This window comes from Urocitellus parryii, chromosome 4 (genome assembly GCF_045843805.1).
Source record: "Urocitellus parryii isolate mUroPar1 chromosome 4, mUroPar1.hap1, whole genome shotgun sequence".
Classification (NCBI taxonomy): domain Eukaryota; kingdom Metazoa; phylum Chordata; class Mammalia; order Rodentia; family Sciuridae; genus Urocitellus; species Urocitellus parryii.
The window spans coordinates 94,705,942-94,727,576 of record NC_135534.1 but is presented as its reverse complement, the minus strand read 5'-3'; the positions used below and the strand labels follow the sequence as shown (position 1 = coordinate 94,727,576).

At 33.4% G+C, this 21,635-nt stretch overlaps 1 protein-coding gene across 1 annotated transcript in view; it reads left to right on the top strand.

Annotated features, from left to right (window-relative positions):
- Positions 1-21,635, top strand: part of Gucy1a2 (guanylate cyclase 1 soluble subunit alpha 2) — a 266,540-nt gene that overhangs the window by 54,055 nt on the left and 190,850 nt on the right. The window contains exon 4 of the mRNA XM_026399046.2: positions 8,446-9,164. Coding sequence (XP_026254831.1) covers positions 8,446-9,164 — 719 coding nt within the window. The remainder of the gene's footprint in view (positions 1-8,445; positions 9,165-21,635) is intronic.

Here is a 21,635-nt window from a genome sequence, read left to right as displayed (position 1 = left end):
CAGGGTCGAGAGGGGGAGGGAAAGAGAGAGAGAAGGGAAATTGCATGGTAAAGGAAGGAGACCCTCATTGTTATACAAAATTACATATAAGAGGAAGTGAGGGGAAAGGGGAAAAAAAAACAAGAGAGAAAAATGAATTACAGTAGATGGGGTAGAGAGAGAAGATGGGAGGGGAGGAGAGGGGAGGGGAAGGGGGATAGTAGAGGATAGGAAGGGCAGCAGAATACAACAGACACTAGTATGACAGTATGTAAAAAAGTGGATGTGTAACCGATGTGAATCTGCAATATGTATACGGGGTAAAAATGGGAGTTCATAATCCGCTTGAATCAAATGTATAAAATATGATATGTCAAGAGCTTTGTAATGTTTTGAACAACTAATAATAAAAAATAAATAAACTATTAATAAATTAAAAAACAAAACAAAACAGAGCTGCAAGGCTTGTGACAATACCAGGGACATTTCCCAGAAAATGTACTAACCGAGGCAGTAGGCTGTTGGGGAACTTCTCCACCCAGTTTTCAATGAACTCTGTAAGTCTCAGACACCTGAACAGGTACAAATGAATATTGCCTAGAGAACAATTATCTCCCAGCTAAATCACTGAAATAGGAAGGTCCCAGAGTAGAGTCCTGGTATTAAAAAATAGGGGTCCCCAAACTGGGACGTCCATCTAGACACAGAAAGGATTATATCCTTATATCCTGCTCCCATTCCTTTCCCACACCTCCTATTTATCACGACTGGAAGTAAATTTTGTCTTAAGATGAAAAAAAAAAAAAAAGAAAAGACCATTAGAATATATTTGTTTTTTTTCCTTTCTACTTCCTCCTGTTTCTTCCCAGACCTCCAACTCCTGAAGTTTACTTAAGATTGTTTGGTTCATGATTATGAATAAAATTTACTTTGCAGTATAGTTCAGTAGTTTTTTTCTGTCTTTGGTAATCTTTATTTAACATTACAAATGTCTGTATATCATTATCCATAATGTTCTGATCACTTGTTCTTTGGTTGTAGTGTTTTCTCTGAAATTTTACTGAGTGGTACATTCTCTGAATCTTTGCCATATGTCTGTTGGATAACGAACTCAGATTGCAGTTCTGCCTGTGTTTTTCAAACATTACCTTTTTTTTCCTCTTTTATTTTTTTAAAAAATATTTATTTATTTATTCTAATTAGGTATATAAGACAGCAGAATGCATTTTGATTCATTGTACACAATTGCATCATACCTTTTCATTTCTCTGGTTGTACACAATGTAGCATTGCACCATATGTACAGTCAGACATGTACCTAGGGTTATGATGTCCATCTCATTCCACCCTCTTTCCTGCCCTCATTTCCCCTCTTTTCCCCTCCCTCCCCTTTGCCCAATTACAGTTCCTCCATGGTTTTCATGCCCTCCTCCTACCCATTATGGATCAGCATCCACTTATCAGAGAGAATATTCAGCCTTTGTTTTTTGGGGATTGGCTTACTTTGCTTAGCATGGTATTCTCCAACTCCATCCATTTACCTGCAAATACCATAATTTTATTTTTTATTTTAATGCTGAGTAATATTTCATCATGTATATATACCACAGTTTCTTCATCCATTCATCTATTGAAGGGCATCTAGGTTGTTTCCATAGATCAACAAATATATGAAAAAAATGATCAACATCTCTAGTAATTAGAGAATGCAAATCAAAACTACTCTAAGATTTCATCTCACATCAGTCAGAATGACAGTTATCAAGAATACAGACAACAATAAGTGTTGACAAGGATGTGGGGGGTGGAAAGGCACACTCTTACATTGCTGGTGGGACTGAAATTGGTGCAGCCAATCTGGAAAGCAGTAGGAGATTCCTTAGAAAACTTGGAATGGAACCACCATTTGACCCAGCTATCCCACTCCTCAGTCTATACCAAATGGACTTAAACTCAGCATATTATAGTAATGCAGCCACATCAATGTTTATAGCAGCTCAATCGACCATTATCTTTCTTCCAGTCTCTTTATTTCTACTCTTTCAGGAATTTAACCACATGTTCTTAGGGGGCTGTGGGTGTGTGTGCACATGTATGTACATGTTTCTTATCAATCCTGGCTGAACTTATGCATTTTCCATCTATAGATTAGGATTTTCTAAGTCAGGGGAAATTCTCTACATAATTCATCTAGTTACAGTCCTTCCTCTATTAGTTTCTTTTTCTCATTCTACATCATACTGTTTTTAGAAGTTGTACTTTTCTTGAGTTCTTCCTAATCTATTCATAGTCAACAGAAGGATCACACTTCCAGAGACTATTTGCTATTTTTTAACAAAGGCATAGATGTGTGTTTTGGGATTTGGAAGGGAGGAGTAGAAATTGATTGTACTGGAGTGTATTTTGATGATATTCCCTTTTTAGTTGTAGTTGCTGGGTGAAAAAAAATTTTCTAGAGTAATTAGATAAGGTCAGCTTCACCTTTATTATGACACATTTCTTATTATTAAAATTTATATACTATGTATTTTTTAAAACATGTCATAACAGATTTTCAAAGTACAGACTGTGAACTTAAGCATCATAAATAATTTTGTTTCTGAAGCATGTAATATGCTTCTAGTAATACCTATTCTTTTGTGTGTATTCAAGAATTAATCTTAGATACCTTAGAGAATTTTCCCTTATGCTTAGCAAATTATTTGTTAGCTTAAAGATATTAAATAATTGGTTTTTAAAATATGAATGTGTGTTCTTTCATTTGTAAGACATTACAGAATTTAAAAACAATAACAATTTATGTTTATGTATACTTTAAAATAAATGAATATGCCATATTCTCTTGGGCAGAGATACTACTAATTCAGTAAAGGGAGGAGAATAATAGCAAATAATTGTTTTAACCCTTTGTAGATTGAAAATGATAAGAACTTTTTTTTAAACTATTATATCAATAGTTATAGTCCTTCCTCTATTAGTTTGGCTTACTGAGGTATAATGTAATCTGAAACTATAAAAGTTTTTTTTTCTCACACCAATGAAGATTCAAATGAGCCTATATAGCAGATGAGAATCAAAGCAATTTCTCTTGAATTTATAATTTGAGTGGTGGGATTTCTTTTCAGCATTCTTCTTTGTTGTTATTTAGATGTATAATTTTTACTCTTAAGTCTCTGGAAAATGGAAACTAACTTCTGTAATTTTTTATAAATTGGAATGGCACTAGAGTAATATTGTTACAACAGTGTTGTCTGTGTTTCAAATTTATTTAACAAAAGCCTTATAATCTTGCTAGATTTTAATTATCTCCCTAAAAAGATAATCATCTTCTTAAAATATCAAAATGTCTTTAAGTTTGGACTTTTGATACAGTTTAGCTTGAGTTAATATCACTTAGCTTTTTGGTCGATGAACCTACACAGCTTCAAAAAGCAATTAGTAGAATGTCGCCAGTTCACACAGTGGGTAGTTGGTAGATGTTTCCTTCCTTCTTTGGAGTTTAAGAAATCAAAGGTATACCTCCTGCTGTGGTATTTTCCCACATTAGTGTGGACTGAGCTCTTTGCTGGGTGATCAGGACTGTCTTGGACCAGAAAGACACTATTTCCCTCTTTTCTTGTAGAACTTCTCCCAGAATATCCATGATCCTACTTAGTGCCTTTTCTGTCTATTCCTTTAGTTCTCAATGAAGGTAGCATTTCCCTAAATATGGAGGTCATTTTAATTTACAATTTTATAAAATATTTTTAGTCTTCACATAGTACTAATGATTTGGCCCAAAGCTAATATTTCTGTTTCTTTACCTGCCATATTGTCCTTACCCCATCACACTCATCCTAACCTCTCCACTGAAACTGCTGTCAAGGGTTCCTAGAGATCTGACAGATCTGTTGACTGACTTCTGTCCTTCTCTTACTTGAGCTTGTGACATTTGATAATGGTTGACCATTTCCTCTTACTCCTATGGACATCAGTGATACATTAACATCCAGACAGTATTTATCAAGCAAGGCAGATTATATAACAGTGAACAAGAAATGCATTTTTCCCTACATAGAAGTTTTATTCTCATGATGTTGTGCTTATTACATGAGAGTTAGTATTAGACCATCTGAGACCTAGCTCTGACACCTACTGTTGTGTCAACTTAAATAAATTTCTTAACAGTCTTCACCTGTAAATAGTAACATTACAAATACCAGCATAGTAATTTCAAAAAGTGTTAAATAATCTCTGAAAATATTCAGCACACTGCTTGGCATTCTCTACATTCTTAGGGGGGCAGCCTAAGTCTGTCAATGTACTCCTTTTTTAAAGATACTATATCATCTCTTTGGCTGGTGTTCTTTACTCTGGCCTTGGCAATCTCAAGTCCCAGTTTTGCAATGCTGATTGCACTCCTGCCTGCCAGCCATTAAACACTGACTACTGTTCTTCCCTGACATACTGGCTTCCCACCTCCCTCCTTCCTCATACTCCATTAGAGTTCATCTGCTGAGGCCTCTTCACTTCCTGGTCAGGTTTTGAACACCTGCTTTTTCTCCCAGTCTCTTTTCAAACATTTCTGCAAGCAGAGGCAGACACTGTTTCTTTGCATCTCTTTAGGTCCCTACGCATATCTGTCACAAAACACAGTCAAGTGTAATCTGCAGGGGTCCATGAGAGAAAAGAAAGTGTCTATTTGTCTTGGTATTCTTCGATGTGGCACAACTGTGACTTTAAAATATGGATAATATTTATCAAACAAATACTTAGATGAATGCTTACTTTCTATGAAAGGACACTGTTCTCTATGTGCCAGGTATTGTGCTAGTTACTGTTAGATATGCAGCATCAATAGGACAAGGTCATTGTCTTCAAGAAAGGCACACTCCAAGGCAGGATGGGATAGCCGATGAGAGATAACACCCATATCGGGAAGGAACATTCTATTTCATTCAGAGCTATGGGATGTTAGCATTTAGACTAATCATCTTCTTAAAAGAGGTGAATTAACAGTAATTTAAAATTTGGACTTTTCACTTACCCATTAATAAGAGCAGTTTTATTATAAATTCTGCCTCTTGAGGAAATGTATTCTCCTAGACCCAAATGTCAAGCTGTCATAGCATCTTGTGATAGAAAGAGATGAGCATTGTCTATATGTTTCAAGTGATTTACTGTAAGTAGGGGTTTGTGTCAATCGTAGGTGGAATCTTGGGAGGTAGAACTTTAGCAGTTATCTGAGCTAAACCACTTTGTGCTTCTGATTTTTGAGATAAGGTTTAAAATGGAAGTTTTGGCCACTCATTTGTAGTATATTTGCAGAAGTTGAAGTGATCTTTCCCTACCTTTAATTTTTTAAACTCTAAGAATTTTTTTCTTCTTTTCTGGTCTTATGCAGTTTAACAATTGTGGGAATGAAAATCTTCATTAGTTAATTGAATATTGTGATTTATATAGAATTATTATGAACAGTATTTGAGTATAATATTCAAAACAAGTCAGCTTTTCTTTAGTGAAACAAAAGTCATCTTAGTATCATGGTGCACTCTAGTGACATCATTTGAAAATTAATAGTCATTATATCTTAAAGTACAGAGGTGATTTAAAAAAAGTATGAGTTTATTTTGAAATAATTTCAAGTTTACAGAGGAGAAAATGCAAGTACAGTACAAATCATGCTCTTTTCTGAGCCACTTGCTTCATTACCACTGAATGCTGTGGTATGCAGTTCCTGGAAATGAGGACATCCCTACATTGAACCACCAAGGTAGGGGAATTAACTTTGTCCAGAGGGCATTTTTAGAGCAGCAAAGGTGTTTTAGTTGATAAAGTGCTGCATATGAGGTAGTTTTTATTTTGTTGCCTCTGGTAATTTCTTTACTGTTTGTTTTTTGGATTATTATTTGAGTTCTGGCACTGAGGATAGAACATGAACTTACTGTGTTGTCTTTATATCTGTGTTCTTCACTTAAGAACTATGAGGGCATTTTCACAGTTATGAGAAATGTCAGTTAGAAGCAATTCTTTTTCTCTTCTGTGCTTATAGACCCTATGTACTTAGAAGACACAATTCTTCAAAATTTTGAGCAATCTATGGAATGTTTTCAGTGGTATGTAGAATATTGTAGTTCAGCAAAGATCAATCAGATTCTAGGAATGCTTATTCTGAATTGAGTTTTTAAGAAAAATTTCATAATTAGAAAATTTCACAGCAACAAAGGATACCACAACTGAATGTGGCCATAACTAATTTGTTCATGTTAGAATTTTTTAGTTATCACATAGTGATGGTGACATAGAAAGAAGTATTAGTGAAAGAGATGAGAGTGAATTTTCAGACATGTAGTAATCATACTAGGAGACTCTGGTTTGATAAGCTAAAAACAATGAGAGTTTTAGGAGGAACAAATGATCAGTAGTGTCAAATTAAAGGAAAAACAACAAACAACGTCAAATAGGATAAGGACGAAACAGCATATGTTGGTTTAGATAATTTTGAAAGCAGTTCCACCAGAGCAGGAGCCAAGTTGCAGATCATCCATCTTGCTTCTTTCTTCCATACTAGAGAACTGGGCAGATAAGTGCTATTATTATCAACTCTGGCTGGTGTTATTGTTAGTAAATGCAGCATATGTTGAATAGCAATCTTGTAACATGGCAATGTAGACTGAGTAGTGATGTTTTTATCATAATAGGTGGCTTTCTTAGCTAGCCTTGAACATCAAATCTATGAAACTGAAATAAATGTGAAATGTTTCTTAATATAGGGACTCCTTACTTAGGTTTCTACTTATTTTCATTTCACATGGATTTTGAGGAAAATCTATGAATTGTAAATTTGACATCTTACCTCGACTACCATACTTTTAGACTCTATAGTAAGTTCTCAACAAATACTTGATGTGTTCTGAATTTATTTTAAAAATAATTTTATTGATTGTAATACTGCCACACTTCTGGATGGAAGAAACACTCAAGAAATAATAAAGATAGAAATAGGAAAACAAGCCATAGACAGTGTCAATTTTTCTGCATTCTAACGGGGTACTAGTAAAGTGTCCTGTCTTTCCAGTCCAGCCTTGATTCTCAGGACTTCCTTTTAAGACAGAATAGATAGAGTGGACAAGAAAAGATGAAAATGAAACTACACCTACTAATTTCAACCAAACTCAAGAAGAAGTAATGGAGTGACTGTATAGAAGCTGTCTTTAGCATACAGATTCTTTCTAAGTGTTGAACTTCTCTTTGGACCATAAATTTCTACTATTTTTTCCTTAGATCATTCTCATGGTCACATGTGATCCTGCTTCTGATTACTCTACAATACATTGTGTGTATTTATTTATTTATACTTATTATAATTCTAGTAGTAAAAGTAGAGTTCCTTTTGCTGGGTTATCAAAGAATGAGTATGTACTGAGAATGACTCTGTTTCTGTGTAGTCAAATTCCTACTCTACTTTTGACTGCTCTTGGTTTTGTGATTGAAAGAATGCAAATCATTCCAAGTTCTGTCATTTAAAATTTCTTGTTTTTTCTGTCCCTAAGGTCTAAGTGACCTGCTGGACTTTTCCTGAGATTGCTAACATAAACCTTTCATTTCCACCTGATAGCTTGATACCTTTTCCTATTCATCTATCAGATTCCCTTTGAGTTGATTTTTTCCCACTTAATGAGTACATTATACTATGCAATAGATGGTAGTATGGGTGATATATGGGCATAATATAGAGACAACTTGGGTATTCTGTAAAGACTAGGGAAATCATTAAGAAAAAGAAAAAATATTATTTGTGATATTTATAGCAACTGGAACAGGTTATTAAAGACAAAAAGGAACAAGTAGATTAGTAGCATTTAAAAACTTTATGCTTGGGGAGTTAGGAGGAAGAAATAGATAAGTAGGAGTTGCACAGTGGAGTTTTAGGGCAGGGAAACTACTATGCATGATGCTATAATGCTGGATACATTTTTCAGCATTAATAGAATTTATGGCATGGTAAACCCTAATGTAAACTATGGACTTTGAGTGATGACTGTGGATCAATGTAAGTTTATTTATTATAACAAATGTACCACTCTGGTGGAGCATGCTACTGGGGGGCGGGGAAGCTATGCCTGTGAGGGGCAGAGGGTACAGTGAACAATGTACTTTCCACTCAATTTTGTCATGGACCTAAAACTAGTTTAAAATGCAGTCTATTTAAAAACAAACAAACAAACAACAAACAAAAAACATACAAATAAAAACCCTCAAACATGTTCAATTCTCACTAATATCTTAGAAGCATCCAAAAGATGAACTACAATTTATTTTTTCTGATTCATATGAATGAGCTAACCTGTATGGGAAAATGTCTGCCCAGGGAAAATGTCTTTCTTGCTCCACTTACTAGCGACCTCTTTTGAGAAGCATTTTAAATGCTATAATCTAATTTTTTTTATTCTACTTTCCTAACATTTGCTTCTCATTTTCTTTCAGGTTTGAAGTTTGAGGAAATTCAAGAAAGATTTGGAGAGGAGTTCTTTAAAATATGTTTTGATGAGAATGAGAGAGTCCTTCGAGCTGTAGGTGGTACATTACAGGACTTTTTTAATGGCTTTGATGCTTTGTTGGAACACATTAGAACTTCTTTTGGAAAACAGGCCACTCTGGAATCACCATCTTTCCTATGCAAAGAGCTCCCTGAAGGTACTCTTATGCTCCACTACTTCCACCCTCATCATGTGGTGGGGTTTGCAATGCTGGGGATGATTAAGGCTGCAGGAAAGAAGATCTATCGCCAGGATGTGGAAGTGGAACAGGTTGCAAACGAGAAGCTGTGCTCTGACGGTTCAAACCCAGGCAATTGTAGCTGTCTTACTTTCCTTATCAAAGAATGTGAAAATACTAACATCACGAAGAACCTTCCACAGGGAACCTCCCAAGTTCCTGCAGACCTCAGAATTAGCATCAACACCTTCTGCAGAGCCTTCCCTTTCCACCTGATGTTTGACCCTAACATGTCAGTCCTTCAGCTGGGAGAAGGCTTAAGGAAACAACTTCGATGTGACACTCACAAAGTGCTCAGGTTTGAAGACTGCTTTGAGATTGTTTCTCCAAAAGTCAATGCTACCTTTGAGAGAGTTCTGCTGCGACTGTCTACCCCATTTGTGATTAGGACCAAACCTGAGGCTTCTGGCACTGAAAATAAAGAAAAGGTAAGTGGATACGGACTTGAGATCGGTGAGGGGCACCATGGAATGGATAATTATTTCAATAAATTACATGCTGGCTATACTTGTAATTATTTAGGCAAGAGAGCTTTAAGTGCCATTTAGAAGATTACTGGTCCCTTGATGTATGTAAGAAGATTTGGCCCTATTCCCAGCCATTTTGCATAGTGTCTGCCTCATTCATTAATTTATTTCAGCACATAAAAAGGAGACATTTATTAATACTAGGCATAGCAATTACAAAAATGATAGGACTCACTAAAAATCTAATATTTTACATTCATGAATTTTTCCACTGATTGAAGTCAAACCATGAGAGAAATAGTGATACTGATTTCAGCATTGCAGGGTTTGATTGCCTTATCTGGAAATAAATATAGGTTAAAAAGTCAGCTATACTATGAATATGTTCTTTTCTAAATTTCATAATCTAGGAACATCTAATACATATCCTACTTTTGTCTTACTATACAAAATAATGTTCCCCATAGGTTGGAAATTGACTGTCTAAAAACTTCTCTTTAACTAAATTTTTAGTATTGAAATAGGTTCATCCTTTAGAATGTGTTCACTCCTTGAGAAGATTCAAAGAATACTAGTATTATGTACTCATGTTCTACTAAAATGCAGTTCTCTTAGGCTTTCATCTTATTTCCAAGTATTTTGAGGAAGTATTGGTTATTAGAAATTTAATAGGTTGCTATGGCTAAAGGAAGGAAAATTTTCAGAAATAATGAAAAACTCAGTAAGTGAATAATCTACTATACATATTCTGGATTGTCTGTAATAATAATTAATGAAAAAATAGGATCCTGAAAGTAGAGTCAAATATGTTTTTGAGGATTTTGTACAGTATTAGTTTCATAGTTAACTTTATAATTTTGAAGTTCAGTGGAAACCTTTTAAAGTGTTTGAGAAAGATGGAATGATCCTTATGTATTCCCTTTGAATAAGTGATTTAGGAAAATCATTCAGTAATATTTTTATTATATAAATCCAGGGATTACAAATCATCTAAGGATAGACCTGGATTTGATACATTTGGATATTTTAGTGTGAATGAATTATTATTATTGTTCTTATTCTATCACAGAAAGATATTTTTAATTTTTTTTAGTAGTACTGGGGATTGAACTCAGGGCACTTTACATCTGAGTTACACCCCTAGTCCTTTCTAGTTTTTATTTTGAAACAGGGTCTTGCTAAATTTTCCAGTCTGCCTCAAAATTGTGATCCTCCTGCCTCAGCCCCGCAAGTTTGCTGAGATAACCGGCATGTGCCACCATAGTCAATTAATAATATTTTAAGGTGATATATATATTAATTATACATATAAATATACATATATATTTATTAATTACTGCTAATTTTGAGGCCTCTTAGAATGGAAGAAACTTGGTAAATGTGTATTTTTGTTCACATTTGTAATTGCTTTAAAATGGGAATTATGCTAGCTTTTTAATTTAGAAAATATTAAAGCTGTCATTTCGGTTTTACAGGAGTTCAATATTTGGCATGGAGGGTTTGAAGCATATTTTGGCCTTTAGAATTGAAGTTAGCATTTTCAAAAATGTTCCTGAACTAGATTATTAACAATGTTAATTGTTTTATATATTGGGGAAAAATCCATTCAATTTAAATATAATGCTTCAGATTTCCCCCCTATATTTGGCTTGTATTTCTGTTGAATTTGTATACCAGGGTAAGAAATAGACATAATGAAATGATGACTCAAATGTCAAGGCCCCCTGCCAATTCCAATAATAAGGAACTGGCTCATTGAGAAGATGCAATTATCATCTAAACATGCTCGCTCATGTAGTTTAAAAATAAAGCCATAGGCTAGATTTTTAGTTATGTGCTCATTCTTACGTTTACATTTCTGCATACCCACCTGAGAAATGGTTTTGAGAAGGGAACATTTTGGAGACTATAGTTGTCCCAAATTGGAACTATAATCAGTGATGGCATAGAATCTTACCCAGGTGAATATGTAATATTTTTGAATTAATGTGTCATCAAATTCCAGTATGTAGTTTCTTAAGATATGGAAAGAAGAAAGCAAATCAGGCTTAAAAATTAATTATGTTCTTATTGATAAATGTGACCTTGATATGCATTATTTCCCCATAATAGCTGTTCTTATTAATAGATTACTTCATGTTGCTTGAAGTCTCTAGTTTTTATTTGGCTTGGATAAGAAACTGCTATTTTACAATAATTTAACATATATAATTCTTAGTCTAACACTAAAAGCTTTCATTATTTATCTATTTTGTCTATGCACTTAATACCAATGAACCACTACCGCTGCCATCAAGAGAAAAAGTTGAGTTAATCATCAGTCATGACAGTAAAACATTTGCAGATTGAATTGAAAATGCTTCTGATAAATTATGATCTTCGTGATTTTATTTATTTATTTATTTTATTTGTTTATTTTATGTCTAGAGGTACAAAATGCTCATAAGCAAGTTGGTGAGATACTCGTGAAACAGAAAGCCATTATCTTAGACTCTAAAGTATTACATCTTGATCCTGCTGTAATGGGTTATAAACATGTAAGGCTTGATCAAGATGTCAACTTGTCACTGAGAGGCATCTGGTGCAACAATCCATGGCAGGTTTCAATTCAGCAGTCTTGAAGTCAGAAGAAACATCCAGATGGCTTAATTAGGCTTTGATCCCATCACTTGGTTTCCTCTACATCTCTAAGTGCTCATCCATGTCTCACACAGTCTCTCTCTCTTTCTCTCCCTCTCTCCCCCTCTCTCTCATTTCTTTTCTCCCCATGTGTTTTCATGTCCTTAAGCTCAACTTCTTTTTCTGCACCTTCTTACTCATCAAATTTCAAGCACTGAATATGAATAAATTAGTTATTAAAAACAGATATGCTAGCAATAAAGACTCTCTTAGATATCCATATTAATCTGTGCCATGATCTCTTTCACATCATTCAGATCTAATATTGTTCTGAGAAACTGGGATCTTGTTTTGAATTACAAGGCTTTGTGATGAATTGGAGAAGAAATTTGTTTGCAATCCAGAAAGCTGCTTGGAGGTTAATATTTTCATGTGAACTCAACCCATTGAAGTTGATTTCAATGTTTCTTTTTGTGGAGGATTATTACAAATCAGGGTAATGGCACATATTCTTATACTGTAAAGTCATACATGATAAGTGTCAACAGATTGTAAGAGAGTTTCCTCTGATAACCTTGATTTTAGTAAATCCTTTTAATTTCTGAGTGTCAGATTGCTACATCTGGAAATTAAGAAACTTAGACTAATAATTAATATTTGTATTCCTCTATAAGTCATACTTGATACACGTATATTTATATGATATAAATTATTATGGTTTAGGTGTGGTGTCCCCCAAAAGCTCACATATGAGACAATGCAAGAAGATTTGGAGGAGAAATGATTGGGTTATAACCTTACCCCAATCAGTGAATTGATCCCTGATGGGATTAACTGAGTGATAACTAAAGGCAGATGGTGTGTGGCTGGAGAAGTGATTCATTGTGGGTGTGGCTATGGGGCATATAATTTGTATCTTGAGAGTGGAGTCTCTCCCTGCTTTCTGATCATCATGTGAGCTGCTTCCCTCCTGCATACTCTTCCACCATGATGTTCAGCCTCACCTCGACCCCTTAAGAATAGGAGCCAGCTGCCTTTGGACTGAGACCTCTGAAACCATGAACCCTCAGATCTTTTAGTCACAGCAGTGTAAAAGAGGATTAAAAAACATCAATTGACCATAACCTTTTTCTCATCCCCATGATTCAGTGAATTCAGATTCATTTTAAAAGAGAGGAAGGGGGAAGGTGGCTTATCTACCAGGAAGAATGCATTTTATTATAAAGACTGGATTAAAAAAATTCTCCTGACAGTTTAGGTGACCAGCCTGAGAAAATTACTTGTAAGTATTAAATGATATAATCTACCTAAAATTCTTAGCATCTGCAGCTCGAAGAATTAAGTTGCTGAATAAAAATTGTTATTACTTTTTCCACTATATTGTTATTGTTCCTTCCCACCTGTAATGTTCCCTCTACACATTCCCCTACTCACTTCTTTTTGCCTTAGAGAAGACAGTATCAGATATCAGCAGGTTTAATAATTTTAGAGAAATATCAACCTCACCTAACATCTTTGTAAAAACAGGGCTTGGTCTCTGCTTCTTGTCTTCTTAATAAAGATTAGAAAACCACTTGTCACAAGTCCTCCAGGAGCTCTATTTGGGTTTGCTTTTTATTTACAAATTATTACTTTTTAAATTCCCTGGTCTTCTTTGCAGATTCATGAAAGTTTGGAATCAAATTTTCATTACCCCCTCTACTAATATAATTTATATTCACTTATCAAAGCATTTTGCAGTGGCTTCCCAAATGAAAGAGATGGATTAACCTAGCCACAGACTGAAATGGCAATGGATTTTGAAAAACAATAAACAACATGAGTTATTTTGACTTTTTTTTTTGGTGGTTGTTTGGTAGCAATGCTTCAAAGAACCTTAATAATACCCTGGAAAAAGTCCAGCATTTGAAATACATCATCTCTAGGACAGAACAATAGTGTTGTTATTCATCTTCTGTTTTGTTCTCAGGGTAAGCATTAAGGAAAAGTATAACAAAATTACATTTTTTAATCCTCAGAAATATCCTCACATTTGTCTCATCAGTTAGAAACTGCAAGTAAATTCTGGGAAATAACTTTCAATAGATAAAGCAGGAAATAATCTATAATTTTCTGTGGTTGTATCTGTTTTGAAAATCTTCCTTTATCTTTTCTAGACAGGTACCCATCTTTTTATGATGTGCTGATTGAAAAGATTTAAATATATTTATTTATCTTACCATACATAAAGAACTTCTGAAAGACAAGTTTAATTTGGCTGTCAAGAATAAATTTTTAGGCCAGGCATGATGGTGCACTCCTGTAATCCCAGTGGCTTGAGAGTTTGAAGCAGGAGGATCATGAGTTCAAAACCAGCCTCAGCAATTTAGCAAGGCCCTAAGCAATTCAGTGAAACCCTGTTTCTAAATAAAATATAAAAAAGGGGCTGGGTATGTGGTTCAGTGGTTAAGTGTCCTTAGGTTCATTCCCCGTACCAAAAAAAAAAAAAAAAAAAAAGAAGGAATTCATTTTTGTCTTCAACTTAAATTTAATTGGGGAAAGTATGAGCATTTCTTTTCTCTTCAGATCATAATATTCTATTATAGACTTTCAATATTGAACTGTAGTCTTTGTGATGGACAACTTGACATAAGGGCTTTCTCCATATGTTAGAAGTACACCAGATATAACTTTATTCAAAATAATCTAGAGTCTTTTTTTTCTTGTAAGTACAAATGAGGTCCTTAATTTAAATTTTTATGTTTTTCATGTTTCCTTACAATTGCTCCCTGACAATTGATTAACCTTAAAAGTAAGATTGGGCAAATTGAGATTTTTATGCAGATATCGACATTGTTCATCCAGGTCTTTTTTTCCCCTCTTAATGCCTATAATATTAAAATTAATGTATTGTGTTATTAGTGTGCAATTACTGTGTTTTGTATAGAGGACACCATAGGTGATTACATAGTGAATAATGTACTCCTAACAGTGTCCTCATGTTTAAAGTTTATGTTTTGCCACATTTTAATTTTTTTCAGCAAGAAAGATTTCAGCCTCCCAAACTTATAAACTTATCTATGTTGTAGCATGTATCGATAGGTTGTTCATTTTTATTGCTGAACATTTCGTTGAATAGATATACTACAGTTTATGCATAAAACCAGTGGATGGATATTAGGTTATTCCCATATTTAGGCTATTTTGAGTAATGGGACAGTGAGAATTTATGTACAAGAGTTTATAGGGATATGTTCCCACTTCTCTTGTTCAGATGAATAGGAGTTGCTGTGTTGTATGGTATGGATATGTTTAGGCCTTAAAGAAATTGCCACCAGTTTTCCAAGGGGGTTATGCCATTTCCCATTTGACTGGCAACATGTGAGGATTCCACTTTCTTTATATCCTCACCAATACTTACTATTATCAGTCTTTTTAATCATTGCCACCCTAGGTGCAAAATGTTATCTTGGGTTTAATTCACATTTCTCTGATGACAAAAGATGTTATCTATCTTTTTTATGCATGTTAGCAATTGGTATGATTTCTTTGATTAAATATCTAATCCAGTGTTTTGCAATTACTTTATGTAGGTCTGTTCAGATTTTCATATTTTCTTGAATTAATTTCAGTACCCTGTATTTTTCTAGAAACTTGTCCATCTCATCTAAATTGTCTATGTTGACCTAAAGCTGTTTATGATAATTCCATATAATCACTTCAGTTTTGATGTGTGGCTGGTGATGTCTCCTTTTTTGCTCCTGATTTTGCTAATTCATCTTCTCTTACCTCTTTTTTTTTTCCTGGTAACATTTGATAAATGTTTATCAATTTTGTTAATATTTTCAAAGAAACAGAAGATTTTCTGTTTTCTATCATGTCTGATGTTTTCTTTCTTGTGCTTGCATTATGCTTAATTTACACTTATTTTTTTCTTTTTTAATATGTATTTTTTTTTAGTTGTAGTTGGACACAACACATTTATTTATTTATTTATTTATTTATTTATTTATTTATTTTTATGTGGTGCTGAGGATCAAACCCTGGGCCTCACATGTGAGGGACGAGCGCTCTACTGCCGGGCCATAACCACAGCCCTTTTATTTGTTTTTTAATATGGCAATTTAGATTAATGAGTTGAGGTCCTTTTTTTTTAATATGCTCTTTAAACTATAAATTCTTTTAAACTGTACTTTAACTGCATCCCATAAGTTTTAATCTTCATCCTTTTGTTTTCCTTTGGGTCAAATTATTTTTTGATCTCTTCTGTAAAGCTCTTTTTTGAGCAATGGATTATTTTTAATTGTGCTATTTAATTTCCATATTAAACGTAGATTTGTAAATGTATTTTAAGTCATTTTATTAGTGCTTGCAATAGAGATTAAAATAAATACTTTAATTATCACAATGTGTCCTTCAAATTAATACTAACCTAATATTGTACACTATAACAATTTTGTCCTATATAACTTCATTTCTACCCCCCAGCCCCTGCCTTTTTGTGGCATTATTTTACATATTATAAACTCAATTATACAATGGTTTTTGTAATTACCGTATAATATTAATTGTATGTATATATAATATATAATTTTATATAATACATATCTATATCAAAAGGAATTAGGACGAGAAAGAAGAAATATATTCAAGCTTTTTCATATACTGTCTTATATTTATCTTCATATTTACCATTTCCAGTGTCTTTATTTCTTCCCATGTATATGCACTTTCTTTGATCTTGAAGAAGTTCCCTTAATATATTTTGTAGAGTTGGTCTATTAGCAACCAGTTTTATTACTCTTTATTTGTCTGGCAATGTCTTTATTTCACCTTAACTTTTGAGAGTTTTTCTGGATATAGAATCTTTTGTTGGAAGTATTTTTTTTCCCAGTGAGTTGAATATGTCCTCTACTGTCTGTTGGGCTCTTTCTTTTTCAATTAAGTTAGTTGTTCATTGCATCACTGATTCCTATTCCAATGAACAAAATTGAACATAGTGATATAAGAGAGGATAAGCCATCTTGAAAAGAATGATTAGGCAGGGAATGCTTCACTGAGAATATATAAGGTTCATATATTTTCTTCATATTCTAGTGTTGGTAGGATTCCCAGATTTGTTACTTTAGTGCACCATTTGACACAGTCATGCTAAACATTGTTTTCTGGAACATCCAGTTTAATTTCTTCTTTTTCTTTCATTCTCTTTCTCTCTCACTTTCTCACCTACATCCCTGCCTCTTTCTTGGATAGAGCTGTATTTTTATTTATTTTTTGGCTATTGGAGATATTTAATATGTATTTTCACTCTATTATTAGATTCCTTTTATTATAAAATTTGGAAAATGCAGAACACTAAGAGTAAAACATCTGTTTATTATTAATTCCTTGAAATATTCACTGATAATCTTTTGGTGTACCTCTTTTTATTTTATACTACAAAACTCATTAGTTATGTGGGTGTAGATAGTTGTATTTTTTCATTGTTTTTTTTTTTTTTTTGCTAAAAAATAATGTAAATCAATGTAGCCTATATATTTTATTTTCAAATTTTTATTAGTACTGAAGTTAGCTACTTTTCTGAATCACATGTTCTCTGATTGTTCAATAGAAGTCTAACATACTTCGGCACATCTACTGGGCCCATCTTTTACTTGCTATGCAGTTGTCTCTTACAATTTTCAATTTTTTTGCCTTTAAAAAAACATTTGCTAAGAAAATTCTTTGTTATAAAAAACCTAAGTGGTCAATACTATTTATATATTTCAGTATCTCTTTCTATTACACTGTACTTTATTCTTTCTATTGATAGATTGATGGCTTAGGTTGAAATGAGAGATATTTCACTGGACATAGTTAGTTTTTTATGTTGCTGTGTGGTACCCCATCAATTGCTGTTGAACCACAAGGCCAGTATATACCTTTGACTTTTTGTTCTGAGCAGCAACTGAACTCTGTGGGCCAATCAAGCACTCCAAGAACATTACAGCAACACTGATGACATGTCAGCATTGTTTTGACAGCACCACAGGATATATCTCCTAGGAACACCAGTGGTTGTCTTAGCAACCTTTACCCTAGTTTGTCAAAGGAGGACTTCAGAGCCTGATTGTTGCTCTGTTATCATTGTGAGATGATAGCTTACATGGTCATGGTAACCGTCTCTGTTTTCCTGAAGTAAATGCAAGACAGAAAAAATGTCAGAGTCATGGAAACATAATACACTAGATTTTCTTTTCTTCCTTTTTCATATTGTGTATTTACTCTTCAAAGATTCTGTGATTAGGTGTACTCAGATCATAACTTGGTTTTTATTGCTATAGCAACTTCTAAGTCATGACTTCATTGTCTTGGTTTTTCCAAGGGGGTTTTGTGATAATGTCCAGTTATGATAATTATGATTGAAATAAGTAAATAGCATTACTTGGCCTTGGTTGGCACCATTCTGGAACAAGCACAGAGGTGGTGCTGGGAAACAATATTGTGTGTGAGTACGAAGTCTCTGGAGCAGGACTTTCCAAGTTTGAATCCTTTTTCTGTCTTTTCCTAGCTAGGTGAACTTGAACAATTTTGATTTTTAAAGCTTGTCTTCTTTGCCAACTGCATGTTCAGTGGGGCTCTTTTTTTTTTTTAAAGATAGAAGAGAGAGAGAATTTTTTAATATTTATTTTTTCAGTTTTCCGTAGTCACAACATCTTTATTTTATTTTTATGTGGTGCTGAGGATCAAACCCAGAACTCCACACGTGCCACGCGAGTGTGCTACTGCTTGAGCCACATCCCCAGCCCCAGTGGGGGTCTCTTGTTCCCTCCTGTTTTCCTGTAAAAATAATGAGGGCATTTTTCTGTGAGCCACAAGTTTGTTTACTACTTGTTTTAGTTTTACCACCAAATACTCATTTAGCATTCCCTTGGTTGTATTCCCCATTTTTTTTTTATTCAACTTTCACTTTTATTTTTTTAATTTTTATTTATTTATTTTTTTACACTTCCATTGATTTACTTATTGACATACTCATGTCTGTTGTATTCTGCTGCCTTTCCTATCCTCTACTATCCCCCCTCATTTTTAATTCATAGTTTTGATTAAGAAATATTCTTATGTTCAATTTTAATATTACTTGTTCTTAGGAAAAAATGTCAGAATGTCGATTAACATTTAAAAGTATATGTAATATATATGTAAGTACGTGTATGTGTGAGAATTCCAGATGGTTATGAATACCTTGTTTGAAAATATTCATAAAGAAGAGGAAACTGCCTTCAAATATTTGAAGAGAGATCATAAGAAGAGGAATACTATTTCATTATGTTTCACAAGGCAAATTGAGAATTAAGTAGAAGTTATAAGGAACTAAATTTGGTTAAGGATTAAGGGAAATGTTCCAATAATTTAGAATATTAAAAATGAAGTGAATTTCCCTGTGAGATAGTGAGCTACACAATATTTAGGAGTTCAAAAAGAAATTGAGTAACAATCTCTCAGAGGTATTTTAAGGAAGATTCATACAGGGAAGCCCAAACTTCCTCCAAGATAAATAAGATGATCATATTACTTTTAGAATTCTGATTTCAGAAAATAGAAGTAATACCTATAATGCAGACTTTTGTGCTCATAGAAGTAAAATTTCTAATCCATTTTGGAATTCCATTAGAATGGATGTGATTTGACCTGAAGTAATGAATGGGTAGAATAGGAAGAGTCACAAAAGCTGTAATTCTATTTAGTAATTATTATTCTCCAGAACCTAGTACTTTGCAACCTTCAAAATTCAACTAATATTTAAGTTTCATTGAAGTGTCATCTGTGTTGAGTTTAGTAAGCATTTTCCACTCTTAGAAAATTCAATTAAAACTTGATTTATATGACCTATCATGAATAGTCAAACATAGTAAAAGCTGTCTTTAAAACATTTTTAACTTGAGTGTGCTCTATAGAGGAGTTATTTGTTTTTCAATATTCATGAAACTGGACCTTTAGGAAATGCTGAAATAATAAGCAAGTCATTAGCGTGTGCCTCTTGAACAAGTTTTCTTCTAGCTTATTTGGTTTTTAAGAAACTCAAATAATTTCCATATTTTTCATTCACTGGTAGTTATAGTGATCTCTTATTAGATAGATCTTTCTATCATACTGAAAAAATATGATCCAGCACTCTTGGTTTCATTAAACAGTATTTTTAAATTTTGTGACAGAAGGAGTATAGTTCACTACATTTTGCTTTTCTGAAAAGAATACAAGTATTTATGTTTGAATTACAAGATGGTCTTGTTTTTTTTTCTTTTCTCTTTTAACTGAAGACAGTGTTTTTCATGGATGTTTAGGAGAATGAAGACTTGACCTTATTTATAGGAGGAGCAGAGGAAGAAATTTGTTCCCAAACTCTTGCTCTTTGAAGGAGAGGTCAAGAACCGTATTTCTTGTCAGGACAGGCTTATCTGTGATGTTGTTGACAGCTGATGTTAAGAATGTAAAACTCCTGCGAAGTCTTGAGATTTCAAGTTTACATGTCTCAGAATTATGAGTGGATGAGTTACTCTGGGCTACTCAGCACGAGCTTCAGAAATCTTTCCTTCCACTTCAGAAAATGTGTGAGGAAATCACTCCATCTCCATATGCATACGTAGAACTCGTATTATGACTTACAGAACCAAGCATTTGCTCATTTTCCTGATTGATGAATATAGTAAGTGTAGAGCTAATACTAGAGTTGCCATAAATAAGAGAAAGAATTTCTTATAAATGTTTTGCATTAAAAGGATTTTGTGCTATTTAGATTTTCTAGGAAGGCTTTTAATTCTTCTTACCTTACTATCCTTATTAGAATAATTATGATTTTTTTCAATTGTTTGCTATTCCACTGGACTCTGTGGTTGTAGAGGCTTTTTCTAAACTATGAGTTTTTTATTCTGTGGAATAAAAAAGTATTTCATTTGATGTACAATGTTTGCATTCAGTATAGGAAATAAAATTTTGTGAAGTTAATATTATTTTCCCCAATTTATAGACATAAGTGATATCTTAACAAGTCATTTGTAGATTCTGTTTTCTGTTTCTCTATAATCCTCTTGATTTTATGTAATCATAAATCTATACTATATTATAAATTATAATATAACATTATAAATATATAATATAAATATATATTACAGGTTTTACATTTCATTCTGTCAGTTTATCCATTCATTAGATGATTTGAGTTTTGTTTTTGTTTTGTTTTGGTACTGGAGCCTTTAACCACTGAGCAACATCCCCAGATCCTTTTATTTTTAAATTTGAGACAGGGTCTTGATAAATTGCTTACAGCCTCACTAAATTGCTGAGGCTGGCTTTGAATTTGAAGTTCTCCTGCCTTAGCCTCCCAAAGTTGCTGGAATTACAGGTGTGTGCCATTGCACCTGGCCAAGATATGACTTTTTAAACTTTTGTCCACAATACTACATTACAGAAGACAATGAGTAATTTTGTCACTGTATGAGAACAAATGAACAAACAAACAAAAAGCCTCTCTAATTTGCTCCTCCTGATAGAGGTCATTTGACACTATAATAATGTGTTTCATTTTCTTAAAAGAATGTTATCTTGTAAACTTTATATATGATTTGATTTCCTTAGTTTTCCCCAGATATTTCTTTGTAGAGAACCACTCTCTTACAGTGTGACTTTCTGAGTGCTGACAACATTCAATTTATAAGGCTGTTTCTCACCACTATCATATAACAATTTAAAGTAATGTAATTTAAAAAATGTGTTGGGAGCCTTATTAAAGTCTAAATATAGACTCTACATATATTTGCTTTGTTTCCCTCAACCACTAACTTGATAATTCCAGGG